The 21,712-nt window shown below is 35.9% G+C and overlaps 1 protein-coding gene across 3 annotated transcripts in view; it reads left to right on the forward strand.

Annotated features, from left to right (window-relative positions):
• LOC124158845 (otoferlin-like) overlaps positions 1–20,521 on the forward strand; it is a 118,093-nt gene extending 97,572 nt beyond the window's left edge. For 2 of the 3 annotated variants that reach the window (XM_046534219.1, XM_046534218.1), the window contains exons 28-37: positions 911–1,045; positions 2,825–3,096; positions 3,210–3,380; positions 3,900–4,066; positions 6,396–6,526; positions 7,878–8,065; positions 10,145–10,383; positions 12,680–12,858; positions 16,250–16,350; positions 18,211–20,521. In XM_046534219.1, the coding sequence (XP_046390175.1) occupies positions 911–1,045; positions 2,825–3,096; positions 3,210–3,380; positions 3,900–4,066; positions 6,396–6,526; positions 7,878–8,065; positions 10,145–10,383; positions 12,680–12,858; positions 16,250–16,350; positions 18,211–18,391 (1,764 nt within the window). In that variant the 3' untranslated portion in view covers positions 18,392–20,521. The remainder of the gene's footprint in view (positions 1–910; positions 1,046–2,824; positions 3,097–3,209; positions 3,381–3,899; positions 4,067–6,395; positions 6,527–7,877; positions 8,066–10,144; positions 10,384–12,679; positions 12,859–16,249; positions 16,351–18,210) is intronic. The other variant, XM_046534220.1, reaches the window with a different exon arrangement.
• The last annotated feature ends 1,191 nt before the right edge of the window (positions 20,522–21,712 follow it).

Genomic DNA, 21,712 nt, shown 5'->3' on the forward strand with positions numbered 1-21,712 from the left:
TTAAAGAAAATAAAGAGGATTTGGAACAAACCTAAGATCAAATGTAACAATGTGGAATGCTCGCAACCCACTCATGGCAAAGCAAAAAAACTCTTTCAATAACTTTCCATTACAAAAATTTTCTCTTTGTGGTTTTAGATGCTTACTTGTTATTTACCAGTTACTCTTACGCTTAGAGCTCATATTTGCAAACTAATCAGCAGAATGGTGTGTGCACTTAATCTGATGATACAGGTGCTTTTATTTTTCTTGTTTATTGTTATGTGAGCTGAAATATTATGGAACATGCGAACACTGTATTGAACCTTATCTAAATTGGGTGATGAGTAGATAAGTTTCTATTGTATCAAGATATTACAGTTTAGCTTTAAAATGACAAAGCAACCGTGCATTCCTGTTGTCAGTTACTCTTCTTCAAGAATGTTATTTGCCTAAAAAATGCTTATGTTTAGTACTGAATTGCATCCTAAAAAAAACTAATCATTTCCCTTGATAATCCTGGGAATATCAGGGAATTTTTAAGCAGTGGACAACCAGTTGTAGTTCTTTTGGTATTTTGCATTATTCTATCAAGCTTTTTGTTCATTAGTGGCAATGGTTTCTTGATATTTGTTTCTTCGTGTACCAGGGATGCTGTAATCAATGTATGTATGAAATTTTAAGTGAAAGCAAACTCTTGAAATGTTTTAATGAACTGTAATAAAAGTTCGTCAATCAGGATTTCCTTTTTTCCATAAGTACTACAGAACATAAAAGAGAGAAAGAAAATCTTGGCTCGCAGAGATGATTTTAAGCTTGCCTTATGTGTAGTTGCCAAAGTAGAGTTTACATTTTTGATGCCCTTAACAATTTCTTATGTAATTCATCTTTTTCTTTTTTTGCCTTGTATAATTTGTTTCTTTTTTTTCAGATATATCCAAATGAGCTTGAATCTCAAAATGAATACAATGGCTTTAAAGAGTGGCTGTTAACTTTTGACTTATACCGAGGCAAGAAGACTGGCGATGAACTTGAAGATGAAAGCAGAGTGGTGGGAAAATTCAAGGTAACTCAAGAGACTTTCAGTGAAATAAAACAAGTACAGCAGACTCCCAATTATCCGGCTGCAGTTTATCCATGTTGCAGATTATCCGTGCATGAGTTTCTTACCCCATTGAACGCATTTTTGGGATCTTTTAAAAAGTAAAATGGGACGCAGAAAAATGTTATTACGGCATTTTAGTGAAAAGCTGCACTGAGTTTTTATTTCCATTAGAATTCGCCATGTAATACGGAATTATTTTACTTATTTCCTGACAAGGAATGTTTCAAGTTTACTTGAACGTCTGGGCTAGCATTGCACGAGACGATGAGCAGCAGGAAAAAAACTCTTGATTAATTTTAGAAGATTCTTTAATGGTTTACCAATCACATATTAAGAAAAATGTTGTTAATGATCTTTAAATTATGTTAAAAATCACAAATGTGCAATTATTGCCATGGCCTCACATGCGGTTGAATACAGCCCAAGGGATGGAGAGATTTCGTTACTCTCAGGCATGTTCATGCTGGTGACTAGTCAAGGTCAAACTGGAGAGAGGAAAGGAAGAGTAGAAGTGATGGCAGCAGGGGTCGTGGAAGCAGAGATGAAGGAAGTAGAGATTGCATGAGTCACAGCCGGGCACTAGCCTACGAGGACAGTTTGCTATAAGCACTGGTTTCTTAGAGCCACTGTTGCGTGATAGCGTGATCGCGTGCAAGTTGCTTTCACTGGAACTCCGTGTCCCTGATATACATGCATCGAGGTGAGTGATTGTGCTCGGGGATCACGAATCTGCATAAATTATGAACGCAAAAAGAAATTAAATTGAAAGTTTGGGTTATCCTTGTTTTTTGATTATTCGTGTGGCCTCTCCCCATCATTAGCATGGATAATCGGGAGTTTGCTGTATTACATATATGATATAAATTTTCTCTACAGGTGACACACTTAAACAGAACACATAATGGACACTCAAGTAGTTTTTGGTGAACTTTTTCATTCTTAAATTTATACATGCTTTCTTATATGCATTAGAAATTAAGTGGTAGTGGAATAAATCAAGGGTGGAGGCATTCAAAATGTGGTGCTACTAAAGAATGATGAAGATAAAATGTATCCACTGAAAGAGCAATGAGTAATTCCTAAGCAGAGTAGGGAAGAATGAGCCTTTGCAAACCTTAATGATCGTTTAACACAGTGCACGGAATTGCACAATCTGACGTACGTGCGAAGGCGCAATCAAAATTGCGTCGTGTAAAGCAGTGAATTGCTAGAACACATGCGAGAATGCGTGGATGTGAGACGGCAAAATAGCCCGTTCTAATTTCGTTCATGCAATCGCGCAATTCCACACCATTTTAGAAATTAATGCAGCTCTAATCTGTGCGATTCCGTGCCCCGTGTAAAACGGCCTTAAGAAGATGATGGAATTACTCGTTTGGCCATATCTTGAGGCATGATGGTCTGATGAAAACATGCGTCGAAGTACAATTGGATTGACAGAGCAGAAAAGGATGTTCTAGTATAAAATATGGATTAGAAAATGAAGGGTGATGAAGATAAGAAATACTGGGTGTGAATAGATGGGTTATTGGAGAGTTGAGTGGAGAAATGTGTAAAGTATTAGTATTGTTGACATGTGATGATGATGACTATATATTATAACAGTGCACCTAAGTATCAAAAATTTTGCCAAAAAATGTGTGTCCACTTTTGCTCAGTGTTGTGTTTCTTTGCATCACATCTAGTGAAAATTTGTTTGAATCAATCATAATAATATCAATGCCTTTATTTGTTTCACAGGGTGCCATCAAAGTGTACAAATGGCCTTTGCCCAAAGATATAGAGGACCACACTATAATGGGTTTTGATCCTCAGTACGGGTTTTTTCAAGGTTTGCCGTCCAACGACCCAATTCATGTTCTTGTCCGAGTGTACATAGTAAAGGCAAACGACTTGCACCCAATGGATTTGAATGGAAAAGCAGATCCTTACATTGTGTTGCAGTTAGGTTCAAAGAGGATCAGTGACAAAGAAAATTACATCTCCAAGCAGCTCAATCCAGTATTTGGAAAGTTTGTATCGTTCTCATTCCTTCTCCATCTTACAAATGTTTTATTGTTTTAGACCTAATGCTTTTTAAATGATTATAGTTATAGCCATAACAGAAAATGATTTGCATTTCTAGATGTTTTGAATTTGAAGCTACATTTCCTCAGGATTCTCTCCTCACGGTGCAGATATTGGACTGGGACCTAGTGGGCTCTGATGACATGATCGGAGAGACCAAGATTGACTTGGAAAATCGCTTTTATAGCAGGCACAGAGCAACTTGTGGAATAGCCAAAAAATATGAAGAGTAAGCTTTCATTATGAATATATATGGTAGATTGTTTTTTGGGTTTGATTCCTTAGTTATTGGCTCAATGAATTCCTTATCTTTGAGCCATTAGTGGAACCCAAGCAAAAAAAATGGGTACCAGAAAAATTTATGGAAGATGCATTTTGGTATGTAGGTAACTCTTTTTGTGTATAAATTAAAGTACCTACTGTAAACAGAGTGATTCTGTCAAACCAATCACTTTTGAGATTCATCTTTGTGCATTATTCTAGGTTGTTTTTTTATTACACAAACAAAAATCACCAATAGATTTTGTAAATTAATATTTGACATTTAAACACTTGGATTAAGAATCAGGACTGAGACCAAGAGCATATGAGAGAAACCAAACTGGACTAGTAACTGATTAAAATGTGGATCTGACCCATTCTTAGAAAATTCATTATTTAAACCTTTGTTCAAATGATTGAGAGTGAAGTATATATGTATATTGAGTGGGAGAAATATATTGTTGAATTGATTTCTTTTTATCTGCAGCAATGGATACAATCGGTGGCGAGACCCAATGAAGCCAACTCAGATATTGGCAAAACTCTGCAAGGATGGGAAAATTGACTGGCCTTCCTACTCCAATGGAAAGGTTAAAATTGGAAATAAAACATTTAGCTTAACGAATGAAGAAATGTGCAACATCAATGGAAAAGGTAATTCAGGTGTCTTAAAAATTTTTTTTACATCTCCTGATTATCCGGGCTATTGATGGGGAGGGGTAGCACGAATAATCGGAAAACATGAATAATCCAAACCTTCACTTAAATATCATTTAATTTTCATTATTTATATAAATCAAACGATTAAATATCATTAATGCTCATTGTCTGTTATTTAAGATTGCTTAACACTTGAATCGCAGATGGGATTTTTTTTGTCCCATCGCCCTTTGCAAATGTTTGCCATTCATATACTAGTGGTTTGATCCCTCTGAAATTAACTGACTTTTACTCATTTTTTATGCTCTTTTGAATGGTTATATCGAAAATCTTGTACGATGTTTAGTTTGCGAGAAAAATGACAATTTACCTAGAACCGCGGGATGGGACTTTTTTGTCCCATATGGGGAAAACAGAATTTCAGTTTTTTTTGCTCACTTATTTTGTATTTAGCATAATAACAGTTTATTACAAAGGGGATCGATGCACTGATACCGAATAATCTGTAATCTGTAGATAGGGAATAATCTGTGCACTGCGCCGGCTGCATCACCTCTGCCTGGTGCTGCGCCCCTCTTGACAAACAACACTTTTGCTTTCAAAATAAGCTTACTGTATTCCTAGTTATACTTAATAACGTTTTAAACATTACCTAAACATGTGTTTTGTTCACACAAACCACAAAAAAACGTCAATTATACTTAAACATGACAGGATCAACGTATTTTGTCAATGGGACAAAAAAGTCCCATGCCGCGGTTTCGGTGGGGTTGGAAAGTTCAGCGGTTCTTGTGTTAACGGAATCGTTAAGGGCTTTCTTTTCCCGGCCACGATCTTTTTAGCAGCGAAAACGTGATTGTACTCGCATTCTTATTGCTCCATGTCATACCTGGATCAATGAATGCAAGATCACGGATTCAGAAAAGTGGTTTGCAAGAATGCTTCAAAACCACTGTTCGATGTTGGAAACTACACTTTCAGGCACCACGATGTGTAGTCACGTCTCGCACAAGTTATCCAGGATGTAACTGCTTTGGGATGCGGATCTGTGATCACTGAGCATGATCGGGCACTGCGGTCCTTGGAAAACAGGGACATGGAATTCCCATGAAGGCAACGGGTGTGCAATCACACCATTGCGCAGAATTAGATATAGGAAATCGGTTATAGGACTTATGGAAACTCATGTATGCAGGCGAGTGCCCAACTATAACTCTTGCAATCTCTACTTCCACTTCCCTAGCTTTCTTCACTTCTACTATTCTTGTTCTCTCCAGTTTGACCTTTACTTGTCGCGGCGTAAACATGCCCAAGTGCGGCAAAATCTCCAGTTCCCTTGGGCCGTATTCAATCGCATATGAGGCCACGGCAATAATTGCAAATTTGTGATATGAAATATGCAATTAAAGATCGTTAATGACATTTTTCCTAATTTACGATTGGTTAAACAATGAAGAATCTTTAAAAATTAATGAAGAGTTTATCCCGCCGCTGATCATCGTCACCATGGTTATTGCACTGCTAGAGCAGGCATCCAAGCAGACTCGAAACATTCCTTGTCAGCAAGTAAATAAAATAATTCCATTTTACAAAGGGAATTCCAATAGAAATATGTAATTAGTCCGATGAAGCCAAGCATTAAAATGCAAATATCCTGGTACTTTTGCGTCATTTTAATTTTTTTAAAGATCGTGGAAAATATTGAAAAAGTGTAGATAAGCCGTAACATGGATAAACCGCTGCCGGATAATTGGGAGTCTGCTGTATATGTGTAACTCAGAGGGTAGAGCACGCTTGACTGATGATCCTGGATGGATCCTGGGTTCAATTCCTTGGTGAAGTATTTTTTATTTGCTGTGGGTATCTTTTAGCAGATGATTGAATGCTCTAGCAAATGTAACTGCAAAATAACCAGCCATCTGCTGTGTACAGTGGAATGTAAAATACTGCTAAAATACAAAGAAACATCCTCACACATATTGTCTAGGATTACGTCATGTATGCAGGCTTCAATGAGAGTTTTGAAGGACAAGTGCTCTCCTTACGGTATGCTGGCATTGAGCTTTCTGCTTTCTTTGAAAATACCTGCTAGGGTTTGGATCTGTGCTCACAGGAAGTGGAGCAGCACTTCGGCCTCCTCTTCCATCTCTAAATCATTTCTAATCCAGTGCTTTCTTTTAATGACAGTGCTCCTAATCTATGTATTATTTGCACAAATGCCAAACCTAATTAACTTATCTTTTTTGAACTAATTGAATGGAGAAGAAAATCACCCAATGATGAACTGCATACATATAGTCCAATCATTATTTTTTTGTTTCAGGGTTGGAAGAACACTTGGCTTTGAAAGCATTGTTCAACTGGAAAGAGATCCCTCGGATTGGCTGTATGCTGGTGCCTGAGCACATTGAAACAAGGCCTTTGTACAACCCAGAAAAACCAGGAATTGAACAGGTGAACCAGATCCAAATCAACTATTTTTTTAAAATATCATTTAAATCCTCCATGTTAATCATTCTGAAGTTAAAAGTAAAAACTGTGCAGAGAAATGATGTTAAAAGTGTGCCTTAGGAATCATATAAATGATAGCAGCAAAGTAGGGTGGGTCAAAACAGTTGATTTATTAATTATGTATTTTGAAATTGTTGGCGATAAGTGATGCATTTTCTTAAAGTCGGTATTTAATCGATTTATTGATTATTGAATTCTAATACCACTCAAAATTTCTGTATTTCCATGCTTATTATTGAACAAATAATTTTGAAAAATCTTGAAATGGATCTTCATTTTGTATAAAGAGCCTGAAAACTCGGAAAGAATTATAAAAAGAAATTAATTTCACATTTATGCTCAAATTTTCCAGGCAGTGTTTCATTTATTTTTACAGTAATATGTAATAACTCTATTTAAGCTGTCTAATGTGAGTAGAATCACAATCTCTCTATCAAAGAGATTATGTATGTACCTATATATTAATTAATTTAAAGTTTTAACATACATGTTTGTTGAATTTCTAGATTACAAAATAATTTTCTGAACATATTGAAAGTTGACTGTTGATGAGGAGGGAGGCAGATGGCTTCATACTGCTCCCAAGATATTCAATTGCTCAATACGGCAAATTCTATTTGTGAACTACTCTCAGTGTTTTGTTTAACATTTTTAAATATATGTAAGCTTTACAACCCTGCTCCTTTCACTAAGTACTGTATTTGTACATGTACTCACTAGTGTACTTCATTCCTTATTGCTGGAAGACACTAATTGAGTCATTCCCTCCAAATCTCAATATACTAAAAGAATTTTTCAGATGGCAGGGAAAGATTATGATGAATGAAATGATGAAATCTTTTCCATTTTTCATTTGTTCAAAATAAGAAAATGCCAGTTTCTACTAACTTTTCATGAGGTGATTACTCCATTAGAGTTCTAGCTCATTAAATCGTTTAGGGAGAGCCTTTCATTAAGGAAAATATTGCACAAATGAGTGTAAACAACAATTAACCAATTGAGGCCTATGCACGAGACTTAGTGTAGCTGAGAAACAGTGTGATCCACTCTGCATAAAACCATGATGTCATCAACTTATCTACAAAGGGTTGCAGATATTGATTTTTAATCGTGAAAGCTTAAGAAGCAGGCTATGGAGTCCCCTGAAAAATATGTGTCTTTTTATTTTTCTAACTCAATCACACATGACAGTGAAGTAAAATTGATGAACGAGCCAATTGTGTCATCATGCTAACATTCCACTCATCTATATAGTCCATGTGCGTTACATAATGCATGTATTATTATCTTTCAGGGGAAACTGGAAATGTGGGTTGACATGTTCCCAATGGATATGCCTCTGCCGGGACCACCCATTGATATATCACCCCGAAAGCCTAAATCATACGAGCTCAGGATAATTATTTGGAACACAGATGATGTCGTGTTGGAAGATGATGCCTTCTTCACGGGTGAAAAAATGTCTGATATCTATGTGAAAGGGTAATTTAATCATGCTGACTCTATTCTCTTCATAATCCCTACTTTAAATTTAGGCTTGAATTAGTTGCATGCACACTTATAATGAAATAACTTCTTTTAAATGTACACTTGTCCAAAATGACACAGCATAGTTGAGTCATATTCCATGTGACATCATTGTGTTATTCTCACATTGCTTGGTATGTGTGAGGTTAGAAGCGGAAAGGGCAGAATGGGGCTGAGTGGTATCAGTAGATGGTGGGTTTTAAAGGAAGCAGCATAAGTTATAAATTTTATCTTATCAGTCTTTCACATGGCAACTACTCATGTGCCTTCCTTTAAAATACACCACATGTGATTAAATATTCAGTCCTTGTGTATTCCTTTCTATTTCCACTCTTCATGCTTATATCAATACCTCCACAGCACAAACGCTCAACAATCACCCACCAAATCAAATCCGCTCACTGTGACTGAAAAACCATGTAACTGGCCCCTCCCTTGCAAGCATTTGGCCGGGGAGGAGCTAAAGCACCCCCTAAATTTTATTCAACTTTACCAGAAACTTTGTGTATGACTAACTGAACAGAACATAAATTATGGTTAGATTTTTTGTCTTAAAGTTCCTTTTGTTTTTAAATTCATATTTACATATTATTTTTGGTAAATCCCTCACTAAAGTGGAGTCAATCTGCCTGGGAAATTTTGTTCTGCATTAGACTGAAGCTGACCCCAAAAATGAATATATCCAGTCCCCTGGCCTGCATTGTTGCTACTTTTTCAGCAAAAGGTTCAGAATAAATTTCCCGATATAATTTACTATTCCAATTTAACTGGCTATTACTTTTACATCTTTAGGTTTCTGAAACTTTTATATCTTCATTTTTCTTGTTGGACCAACCCTTTTCAGGCTCTTAAAATCTCAGACAAGATATATCTCCTTAATGGCTAAGTGCACACTTTCTGGATTATCTGTGTATTCTGACTCTTATTATTTATAAAATAATATGGAATTGTAATCATTCTTTCATCTTGTTCAAAGAATCAGTCAACACTTGAACTCCCTTTGCTAACCCAAAGCCTCAAGTAAAATACAATTAAATTGCTGTAAACTCCAACCAGTGTTGCAACGGTTCATGTCACTCTGATATTTTGGTGACAAGCATAGTTGGGATCTGACAGAGTGGTGAGAAATTTGCGCTTCTTGATCAGTTAAAAGAGATATCTGTCAATATCTGGAAGAGGCACTGATTCCATTTCAATCTTGTTGCTGAGCCATGAATAACATACCACTATGTAATAATTTCTATCTGCCTTGGGAACTTTTAAGGTAGGTGAAGACCAAAGTCATAATTGTATTCTACCAAATCAAATCACTGACTTGCTTCTAGTCAAGGAAAGATTCCAATGATGTGGATGTGTCTGCATTAGAGTTAGATCTTTGACCTTTATATCATATTCTATTATCCTCAAACGCTTACATATTCCGTAACCCTCTTACGTACAGAAGAATGCTCTTAATTCATTCCCACAAGTGACTGTGACATGGCAATTTTATTGCACATCCAAGGATTGTACTCTCTTTGCATGTGTTTTTCTTGTCCTTAACTCGTAACACTTCCTGCCTCACTGCTGGCTCTTGAGTAAATATAAAACTTCATTGTATCAAATCCTGTTCAAAGCAATTGCTTTATCATCATTTTTGCACTTTGTGTTTTTGCTATTTTTTAGGATAGATTCAGGATTGGGCAACTGGATTGGGCAACAGGATTGGGCAATGGGCAACTTTTTTTGACTGTTCTTTTTCTTTTTTTCCCGAACATGGATGTGTCTCACGTTACTACATATAACTATAATATTAATTTAAGAGTAAATGTCATCTGGCATAATTAGATTTAGGGGCAGAAACCAAGTCACATTCAGTGCTTCTGTTGCTGTCAGTGAATTTTTTTTTAACTATTGTATTTTTTTTAAACAATTTGTTTTTTTGGTTATTGGATTGATTTCTGTATTTGCAAGAGTTTAATCCTACATTCAGCAAAATCTCAATTTCATGCCAATCAATTCAACAGCATTTCATCCTCTGTTTTTTTACTTCAGGTGGCTCAAAGGTCCTGAAGATTGCCAGTGTACAGACATCCACTACCGATCCCTGACTGGTGAGGGCAACTTCAATTGGCGATTTGTTTACCCTTTTGAATACTTGGTGGCTGAGGAGAAGATCGTCATCTCCAGGAAGGAATCACTCTTCTCTTGGGATGAAACAGAATGTAAAATACCTGCAAGGTTGGAGCTTCAAGTGTGGGATGCTGACCATTTCTCTGCAGATGACTTCTTAGGTTAGCTTCAGCTCTGGAAACTAAATTTAAACCTGGGATGCCAGGGTCTTATGGAAGGAGATGCTTTCCCAGTTATGGGTACCATGCAAACTTGTTTGCTTCTTGGTATAGAGCTCTTTGGTGGCATTAAATTGCCAAAGTATGCTAATTCCTCATCTTAAAGCCCAAATCAGCCAGTTGCCAGCCCTTTTATTCTGCCCACTAGTCTCAACCCTTCATCAGATTAACTAACCTTTTGAAGTATGAATGGGCAATCAGATTTCTGCAGTCTTTTATTAAGTAATTATTGGAAGTGCAGATAAAAGTTTACTAAAATCTTCCCAAATATCCTTAAAATTTTAAAGATGATATCATTAGTTGTAAGCAAGGACATAATACATCATGAGAGTGTACTAAGTACTCTAGACTCTCATTATTACAAAGTTCATGGGACCGAAAAACCAGAGGTTTGTTGTAGCAAAGTTCGTTAGAATGTTTCTTTTAGAAATGAAATTGACGAAAGATGGATCTAATATGACAATAGCTTCTTATCATTTATACCTAACTCAGTGGGGATAGTTTGTGCAGAATTAAGTTTGAGATAGGTACTGCAAATTATTTGCAAAGTTACATTAATTCAGATTGAATGTGCTTAGAACATGCAGAGGTGGTTCCTTACTGCACTAACTTTGAACATATGCGAGGTGAACATTCTGAGAATATGCACTGAACTAAGTTAGAGAACTATAACAGAGATGGTTGATTTAGTACAAGATGCTGGTGGAGTATGGAAAACACCTCTTTGGACATTCATGTAGAAAATTCTTTGCACTAAAGATGGTGATCAGAAGAATATTCTTTGCATATCTTTTGAACTAACTTTTCCCTGCTGGGAAATAGAGTTAATTGCGCCCTCTAGATTTTTTTGCAACTAAGGAGGTATATTTCTTACAAAATAATATCTTATAATGTTCTCGTTTCACATTGAAGTTATCTGCCTGAAAAGTGACCCTAGGGAATCAATTTTCAGACTGCCTAGCTCTTGCCCTCCGAATTCATTTCAATTTCTTGTCGTTTTCACATTTTAATGACCATCGGGCGTCAACAATATCCATGTGTGAAACACAAACTCATTGGCTGTTGCATAATGCGATCGAGGGTTGCTATCTTCTCGAATACAGTAAGGCCTCAACATACGAACAAGATGTGTTCTGAGACCTTGTTCGTATGTTGATAAATCTATACAAGGCATAGGAAAGTGTGGTTATCCTACGGAATGCCACACTGCAATACACATTTGCGTTAACTCACAATTGCGATGAACTGATCTAGTCATAGACGATGTGGCTGGAGCCAAAAAAAATTTGCTGTCCGCTGGCAGGATGAGCAGGCAAAACGCTGAACAGTTTCTGTTTTCACAACGGATTAATTGATACATACTTAGTTCAGACTGTGACCAAAGTGCGAGTTCCTCTGCGCTACATCATGTCACATCATCCAACTCCAAAGGCGCCAAATTCTAAATTTTGTCATGCTTGAATTCTTCGAATGTTCGTATCCCTAAAAGTTCAAAATCAAATAATCATATAAAGTGGACTTACTAGACCAATTTTCGAGCGGTAAGAGTAGGTCTCCTGAATATCATTTCTGATCTGTTGAACTTCGTAATAAAGTTCTTTCTGTAACCACCAGGACCAGGACTGAGGTTTGTAATTTCATCATATCGAAAATTTCATAATAACATTTCTTTTACAATAGATTGGATTGGCCTTTTTGTCAGGACCAACGATTTGCTTAGTAAAAATGACAACTTCTTAATAAGGTTGTTCGTATTAACGAGAGTCTATTGTATCATCAGTTGGTGGGAGTCATACTCCCCCTTTATATCTATCTATTCTGGCTAAATTCAGACTTAATCATATCAAATTCGTGATTGTTTCAATTGTGAATGTGTTATTCATCAGAGGAAGGATAGAAACACTATCAATCTGAAGTGTTTGTGATGGAATAGATCCCTGAGGGTATCATCACTTTCAGAACTCTTGGTCAAAGATTTCCGATCCTCCAAGCTGTTGGAGGGAGGGGCATTGATTTAGAGACTGGGTAAATTTGGATGGGCAAGATCACATCTCCTAAAAATTTCAGGGTGAATTTGAAGCCTTGGTTACCAGCCTCTCTTACTACTAATATAATTGTTATTTAAAGGTATGCATGTTTTTTTTCCATTTTGTGCTGTGTTTCTTACTGTTGCGATTATTTTTTGTTCCTCCTGCAATCATGTGCAAGCAATGCTAAAGAACCCTATTTTTTATCGCAGGTGCCATAACGTTGGATTTGAACAGGTTTCCGAGAGGGGCCAAATCGTCCAAGCTTTGCACTCTGGACATGCTGAAGACGGACGGATCTGTGCCCATGGTAAACATCTTCAAGCAGAAGAGGGTGAAAGGATGGTGGCCATTTTACATAAAGAAGGAAAATGAAGAGATGGAGCTCACGGTAAAGTAAAAATTCCATTTTATGCTCATTGGTTTTACATGTGTCTTCATTTGGATTATGTGTGTTTTCCGATTATTCATGCTGCCTCTCCCCATTATGAGCCTGGATAATTAGGAGTTATGATTATCAGCATGTATTTTTCAAAGTATCCCAGAAAATCTACGCAGTCCCAACTCATCAGTGTTTGACATCAATCATATTTTCTCCCTTGCTGCCTCATACATTTCAATTTTCTCTGCTTTTACAGCAAATTATGCAACGATACCTTATTATTGAGTCGAAAAAATTGCAGTTCCAGCTTTTAGTACTACATATCTATTTTTAAAATACAAAAAAGAGCTGTTCGTCTAATGGCTAAAGAGCCCTACAATGCCCCATGCCGACCTATTTTTAGAAAACTAAATATTCTCCCTATTCCTTGTATCTATATTCTATCTGCTGTTATCTACATCCATAGAAACCTGTCATCTTTTTCTAAAAATCGAGACTTTCACCATCATTTCACAAGAAGCCATAATGACTTGCATGTAGATTATGCCCGGACCACAAAATGTTTACATGGATTGAGAAGGATGGGAATTCTACTACACAATCATCTACCATTATCTTTTAAATCGCTGAATGACAAATCTTTTAAAAGACAAGTGAAAGATCTTCTGCTTAATAAGCTGTATTACAATGTAAATGAGTTTTTAGCTGATCCCTTGTAATGTTTACTTTGATTTAATGTTAATTATTGTTTGTTTGGTGTTGGAATGCTGTCCGCTTTGTAAATAGTTTCTACTACATATTATAATTCTTGACGTGCCTTATATTGTGTACAAACCTTGTAACTCAATCGCTGGGCAAATAAATATATTATTATTATTATATCCACTGATAGATTTTCTATAATGTTTGTCATTTGCCCTATATGAGTCACAATAAATGTATATGGAATCATAGCACCTATTAATATTTATTTGTTTTACTCTGTTCGGAGCAGAAATCCTCTGATATGTGTCTATTCTTCTAGATCAAAGTCGCCAGTGAAGGGGAGAGATAAATTACTGATAACAATTCTTTATTATTCCTTGTGACTCATAGCTTAAATTCAGTTCTGTTGGGTACCCTGAATCTGGAATTCCCGTTTTCGGGAAAACCCATAATCCAGCAAGATTTCCGAGGCATGCTACATGGAAAACATATTTTTTGCTGAATACTTGCATTCATCTTTACCTTCTGATTTTCTAGCTGCTATGATTCCATATATATTTATTGTGTTTATTTATTTATATAACATATTTTTTGCTGAATACTTGCATTTATCTTTACCTTCTGATTTTCTGATAGGTGCTATGATTCCATGTATATTTATTGTAACTCAGATTGGGCAAATGACAAGCATTATAGAAAATCTATCGGTGGATATGTAGTTCTAAAAGCTGGAACTGCAATTTTTTTCGACTCAATAATAAGTTATCGTTGCATAATTTGCTGTAAAAGCATTGCTTCCCTCTCTTAACAAAAATTCTCCCCTCTGTATCTATCTACCATAGGACACACATTTACTCTTGTAATAATTTATTGCCAAGTCAGAAACTGCTACATTCACCACCAATGCAATGCAGATATGGTTCATCTTGCCTGGGTTGGTCTTGGTCCTGCCACTGAACTGACAGAAGAGTGAAATAGGTGTCAGAAAATGTTAAAAATACATTCACTGTTTATTTGTCCAGTCGTAGCCAACGTTACGGTCCACTAGTCACAAATCGCAGTTGAGGATCCAAAATAGCCTACTGTCAAGATGTCAATTCGACCTTTCATAAAATTATTTTAATGAAAATAATTATCCGATGAAAATTAGTACTCTTCTCTATTTATTTACGAAAATAATCAGGTAATTTTTAAGTACTTGAATTTTTGTTAATCACCATCGCCTTTCATCGATAGCGTGTATATAATGTGAAAATATTTGCAAAAATAAATCGAAAATAATTTGAAAAATATCACGACAGTGTCGCTGTGGGTAAATTGAACTTTACTTTTCTACTTTAAACTTTTCTCAGCCTCATACAATTAAATGAATTCCTCACTTTATATTTTTTACTCTTCACTGTTGGCAATTCTGCATGCGAGTAATAACATGGTAAGGAAAGGGGAAAGATTACTAGGGTAAATTTGCCACAAATTACCTAAATGATTTCCATCTAAATTATCTTTTGTGCTGACTGGGAGTCTCACAGATGGAAACTGAGGCACCTAGCAGTGATGGCATTGATATGAGACAACTCTTTCAAACCCAGTGAGAAATGGGTGGTGGAATCCACGTGGAACCCACGTGGAGAATTAACGTGGAAACCACGTGTTTTTGGTCGTGGAATCAACGTGGAATCCACGTGGAAATTTGGTGGAAAAATTAAAACAGCAGTAGGTGCTGTCCTAAAACCATTAAAACCTCAACCACTCTATATCTAAACCTTCTATATATGTGTCTACGATTTTTCATGTGCTCTCATGGCTGCCTTCCCACGAATTATATAAAAATAGAATGTGCGATACATTTTCACATAACTAGCGTGGTTTCAGGATGATAAATGACGCAATTTCACCAGAGAGTTAAGTTCCACAAATTAGAAATTCTGTTTAACATTTTATGATAATCACCACAATTCCACTTGAAATCAACGTGGATTCCACGTGGGTCCAACCACTCAATATCCACCACCACCAAATATCCACCACTCAACGTGGATTCCACCACCCATTTCTCACTGGGAACATATTAAACAGAGTATATGTATAGATGGCTGGGGACTCTGAACTCAATCAAAATTTTTTGTTTACATTATTTTTTCAAATAATAATATTTAATATTCTATGCTATATTTATGTATGTATTCATGTTATATGCAACATTTTTTATCCTGCTGATTTTCGATATTATTTAATGGTTGAATATGACTATGTTTGTAAATTTAGAAACAATCACTTTCTTATTTACAGTAAATTATTTTCAAGTTAAAAATATTTCATTTTAATTTCATCACATATTTATCTTAACTTATCAAATTCCCTTGCAAAAAACTTGTAGGTCCCCTAATAATGGTGGTTAATACCACAACACGGAAATCCAGCAAAATCCTGAGTATGGCATTGCCTAAGTCCCGACAAAGGTGGATTTGCCATGCTCAACCATGCATGTCAAAGTTTACAACAAATGAAGTGCAAGCAATTACCTAAAATTTATACACCTCATCATCACCAACTATTCATTATTTTGGTACCTTCAACTGCATAAAATCAAGGTTTTAGTGTATTAATTGCACCCAATGGACAAGTATTCTTTTTCCATGTTTTTTTGTTTGTATATTTTTGCCAATCAGTCAACATGTAAAAATTGAATTTCCAGGGAAAAGTTGAGGCTGAGGTTCATTTGCTCACCAAGGATGAAGCTGAGAAAAATCCGGCAGGATTGGGTCGAAATGAACCAGATCCTCTGGAAAAGCCCAAGTAAGTAATGAAAATATTTGTAATAAATTGAACGTGATGAAATCAATCATTTTTAGTCATACTACATATATGATGCTCAAAGTAGCCACCAGAAATAAACTTGACAACTGTAAGTGTGTGAAACTAATGAAATATTTCTTTGAGTAAGCCATCCTTTGATGTAATTCCCCGTTGAAATCACCTAATTTTGGGCCCTTATTGAAACAGAAAATTCATATATTGTCATTACTTCAATATGCATATGATGATTTAGAGCTTTTTGTCGGCAAGTGTGATTAAACCTCTTTCCACATGTGTTGCTCATGGATTGCTTGTCAAGTTTATTGACGAAATCTTGTGCAAAGGAGGCATAGAGGTTCCCCTCAACTGACAGAAACTGTGGCACATGTAAACCAATTGTGCCACGTGGCTGTATCCCTCATGATAGTAATACAGTGGAACCTCGATCTATCGTTTTTCAGGGAGATGGATGAAAAAAACGATGAATGCGGGTAAACAATCTATGCAGGAATATTTGGCTAGGTTGCCTATGTCCAAGGAAATGCTGGATTTTGGCGAGTAATTATGATATTCATTAAGGGATTCAAACAAGATTTTAGCTGATTACAGGAATATTAGTACTTTATCGAAACACTTAGGTCATATTGTTGATTCGACTTACATACCATATTTCTCCGAATATAGTCCCCCTCTGAATATAGTCCCCTCCCCCTAATTTTGAGGCTTCAGTTTCAGTAAAAGTTAAAAAAATGCGTTTGAATACAGTCCCCCCTTTAGTTTTACCTTGGGCATTTTTGGAAAAAAGGGGGGACTATATTCAGACTTATACGGTATCTTTCAAATATCCTAAAGGAACACGCCACCTTACTAAAAAAAATGTTTGCACTTCATTCGGAATTTGCACTGCTATTATGGATTTCTGTCTGATGTAAAAATTCTTATCCATCAAATGCCATTTCAAGTACACGTATTTACGAGAGCAATGTGCATGTCATGCATAAAACAACTGCTTTCGCCAATGCTGCGATTGGTTGTGAGATGGATCTCAAAGGCCAAAAATAGTCTGTTATTAGAAATACTCATTTATAATAAATATATTTATTATACAACTGTGGCAATGCGTGAAGCGTAAACAATGTTACGTTAATCGTCAGCGGCACGCCCACCTGATCCTCGGCTTCATCCCACTTTTTGTTTTCACAAGGTAGCTCACCCTACCCCCACCCCTACCATCATGTGCTAGCGGACAACCCGAGGTGTTCTGCAATACTCACGCGCCTCTAGCCCGAATTCTTTTCATCTTCAATTATTTTCAGTCCATCGTTTAAATTTCTCACTTGTTTCTTCGGAAGGGCCATGGTCCGAAGACGAATAAAATTAAAACTAATAAAAACGAAACCAAACTTAATTGAACCCACAAAGAAAACACTTGCTGGTTAGAAGTCAAGCCACCCTGGAAAGTACGGAACCACTCGTACGAGGTGAAGTTCAGTTCTAATGCTATCGCGTGCGGCATAAGCGGAGCATACCGCAGAGGGTGAAGCACATTGTAAACACTTTGTCTCATTTTCGTCAAAGGATGGATGCGGGAAAATTATGCATCGGAACCGCGATCTTCAAACGATGAATGCGGGAAAACGATACTTCGGGGAACGATAGATGCGGGAAAAAATTACATTGTCTTTATGGAACTTTATTTGGGACCAGGAACGGGGAACGATGAATGCGGGAAAACGATGAATGCGGGAACGATAGATCAGGGTTCCACTGTATTAGTAAATTATTATTGCCTTTATTATAATGGGATGTACCTCTCATCCTTCATTAATATTTGGTTTCTTTCTCTCCATGTTGTTACAGTCGTCCAGATGCTTCGTTCATGTGGTTCCTCAACCCTCTGAAGTCAATCAGATACATCATTTGGCACAACTACAAGTGGGCCATTCTCAAAGTTTTACTTGTCTTAGGACTTGCAGTTTTGCTATTGCTCTTCTTTTATTCAATACCAGGGTATACTGTTAAGAAAGTTCTGGGTGCATAATTGTTTCATGTGATGGAACAATGTTTATTTACAATAATAATACGAGTCAATTGTCTTAGCCTGATGTTGGAGTTCATTGGCTATTTGTTGAGCAAACAATTCTAAATGACCGGTGGTAATATTGTTGTTCGCATATCATGATGGTGTTAGGATTGTATTGCCATCTTTACGGTGCCATGTTATCGTGCAATGACCATTTTACTATCATTTACATCATATATATATTTTGCAAAATATAGTCATGTATTGTACCCATTGTTATAATGTAAGTACCCATCCTCGTTATCACTGAAAGAGCACCTGGGCACAATCAGTTTCATATATATCTGATTTTATCCCATGAGCCTTTTGGCTCTTTAACCACTAATGTTGCCTTGAATTTTGTGCTACATGTTAAAGTTACTCTTTAATTTTTAAGGCTTCACTCAGAACAAAATAATTGTACTTACCAAAATTCTCATGTGATCTCAGTTATGTACATATCTTTTGCTATGCAACACCATCTCCAAGTGACATACTTTTCATACATTCAAAGATAAAATATATATAATTCCTAATATTATTGAGTATAAAATTCAATAAATTGGAGATTAAAAGGGAAATTTTTTATGGAAAAAAATTATGTGGATCAAATAACAGTCTATTTTAATGCATTCTTTATATATGCATATTTCTTTTTGTAAAAATGAAAACTTTCTGTACAGAATATCTTTGTTATCGAAACTCAGGAAGTACTAGGATAATCATTTGCATATGAGCATGAGAAAATTTTTTATTGGTGTCATAGGTTAATTAAATTGTTAACTCCTATGATGAACCATTTGTTTCATGCAATTTGAATGTTATTTGGTGAACTAAATAATTATCGATTCTTTTTTTTACCAGCACTCTTGAGTTTCAGTAAAATATTACTATGTTGAATTAGAAATTATGTAAATATGATTATAAATTTATTTATAAAATACAGTTATTTTTAATCATAATTTTATAATACATATATGTCCTATTTATGTGTACATTTTCTTCAATATGATATAGGCACAGACATGCAAATATCTCCCAAATATTTTTGACATCCGAAACATAGTTTATGGGTGTGCCTTTTTTAGCACAAGATGCATGTACCTAGATTAATAATAAAATTGCAGAGGATTTAAAAATATTTTCCTCTCAAAAAACCACCCTAAGGGAATATTGGATTTTGAATATCATAGGGATGCCGGGGATGTGAAAGGATATTAGTAATACGTATACCATACTAAAAATTTTACATCAGAGCTGAAGTAATTTTCATTTTTTCTATAGTAATGTGTTTGTAAATGTCATAAATACTTTGGGTGTTACAGAAAAATGTCTGAATAATTATCTGGGATTACTTTCTGAGTGAGACTAACAATCTAAATTTGGCTTGCATTTTCCATCAATCAATATCATTTTTCATCATCATGGCTGACGTTTATTTGCTTTTATTATGATCAAGCTGAAAAAAAAATATCCAGCAATAGAGACTTGAGTATATGAGCATTCAGTATATGTGTTATGTATGATATACATATCTGAGTAAATGCATGGGGTATAAAATTGGAGCGGTTACAACATCAATTACTATATTGTAAATGACATCTTACTTATTGAAGCCTTCGTATCCATTGGCTACATTTACTACAGAATAACTTGGTTTCCTGTGTACTACGTAAGCTTCCTGTCTGATTCAAAATTTGGGTGCTGGCTACCTTTCTTTATCCCCAAGTATTTTTTTATCCTTGTATAATATGACATTCATTGTGCTGCTATCCCTGGAATCCTCAACTTAGATCCCTACTAGATCCTTCCATCTGAAACAATGACTATATTCTGGTGTGTATCCTTGTATCACAGGATACCATCTTTTTTTTCACTGACATCTTGTGCTGGCTGGACTATGCATATACCAAAAATTTAGTCATTGCAATATTTATCAATTGGATAGTGTAAAACCTGTCACTATAACAGACAGCTTTAGTAGGGTGCAAGGAAATGTGTCTTTAAATGGGAAGTGTTTTTAATTTACAAGAAAATGCCTTCATATTGTTATATTGGCTCATCTGCTCAATTATTCTAAGAAGGGAATTATAGGCAACCAAAAGAAAGTCATTTCCCCCAATTATCAGTCCTGTATACATAATTATTATAAATTGGGAATAGGGTAGTTTCCTTCATCAAAGAAAATGAAAGGCATTGATTGTGATTCGTTACCCACCATTAGTGTATTCATAATATACAAATTATTTGGTTTTAGAAATCCCAGTTTAGACGAATGGCAATGGTCAATTTTAACTGCATTTGAAAAAGGCCAGATTGGCACCCATGCGATGCAACTCCATGTGACGTCACAGGGACCTAGTTTCTATACGAGAAGATAGGAGTTTTACATCGTCTGAGATTACCAATGCATGCATGAGGCACAGAGCTCAGGGAAACATTTCTTAATAATAACCTATTAAAACTGCCTATGGTCGCAAAGTTTTCTTCGTTTGACAGGGTATTAATAATCCTTATTTAAGCCAAGCGCTACCTGCTAGCAGGGTACTCTGCTACCTGCTAGCAGCCAGCATTGCAGCGGCGCTCAATATCCTCGCACTAAGGTCACCTCACACAGCGAAAGCGGGATCCAGAATGACGGCACATGGGATTTTCCCAGCATTTGTACTTAGCCGTTGCGTTTTTGCGCGCTTGAAAATTTTCACTTCTCAATTAATCGCGAAAAAATAGATATTGTGATTTAAAAATCTGAAATCGTGAAATGCGTATTCCAGGAGTAATAATCTTTCGATTTAGGCAATAAAAAAATAATAGGAAACCACCCTATTATGAAAATAAAATGCATTTCTGTGGTGCAGTGGTGTAGCAAGGGTCCAAGGACCTCCCCCTCAAGTATAAAATTGCAATTACTTTGCTTCATCATTTTAGAAAACAAAATATTGAAAAATCATGGATTTAAAAAAGATTTTATTGGAAAATGAAGTTTTTTTCAATTATGAAAAGTGTTTAAATTATTTTAAAACATCCTACACCTTATTTTTCAAACATTTATCTCTGGACACCTCCCCCCACCCCTCCCAAATGAAACTCCTGGCTACACTACTGACGCTTTCAGGTACATAGTTCTCAAAACATGTATAAATTCTGGAGTTCATTGATTTTGGTGTGCTTGTTTCCTTTTCTTACAAATTAGTTTTCACAATATAGGTATGAGATATCCATGAGACTTTTTGTTGATTGCCTTTTGTTTTTGAAGCATTTTTTTCAACATGTCAATTTGATACCTCAAATATAGGCATG

This window comes from Ischnura elegans, chromosome 5 (genome assembly GCF_921293095.1).
Source record: "Ischnura elegans chromosome 5, ioIscEleg1.1, whole genome shotgun sequence".
Taxonomy (NCBI): Eukaryota; Metazoa; Arthropoda; class Insecta; order Odonata; family Coenagrionidae; genus Ischnura; species Ischnura elegans.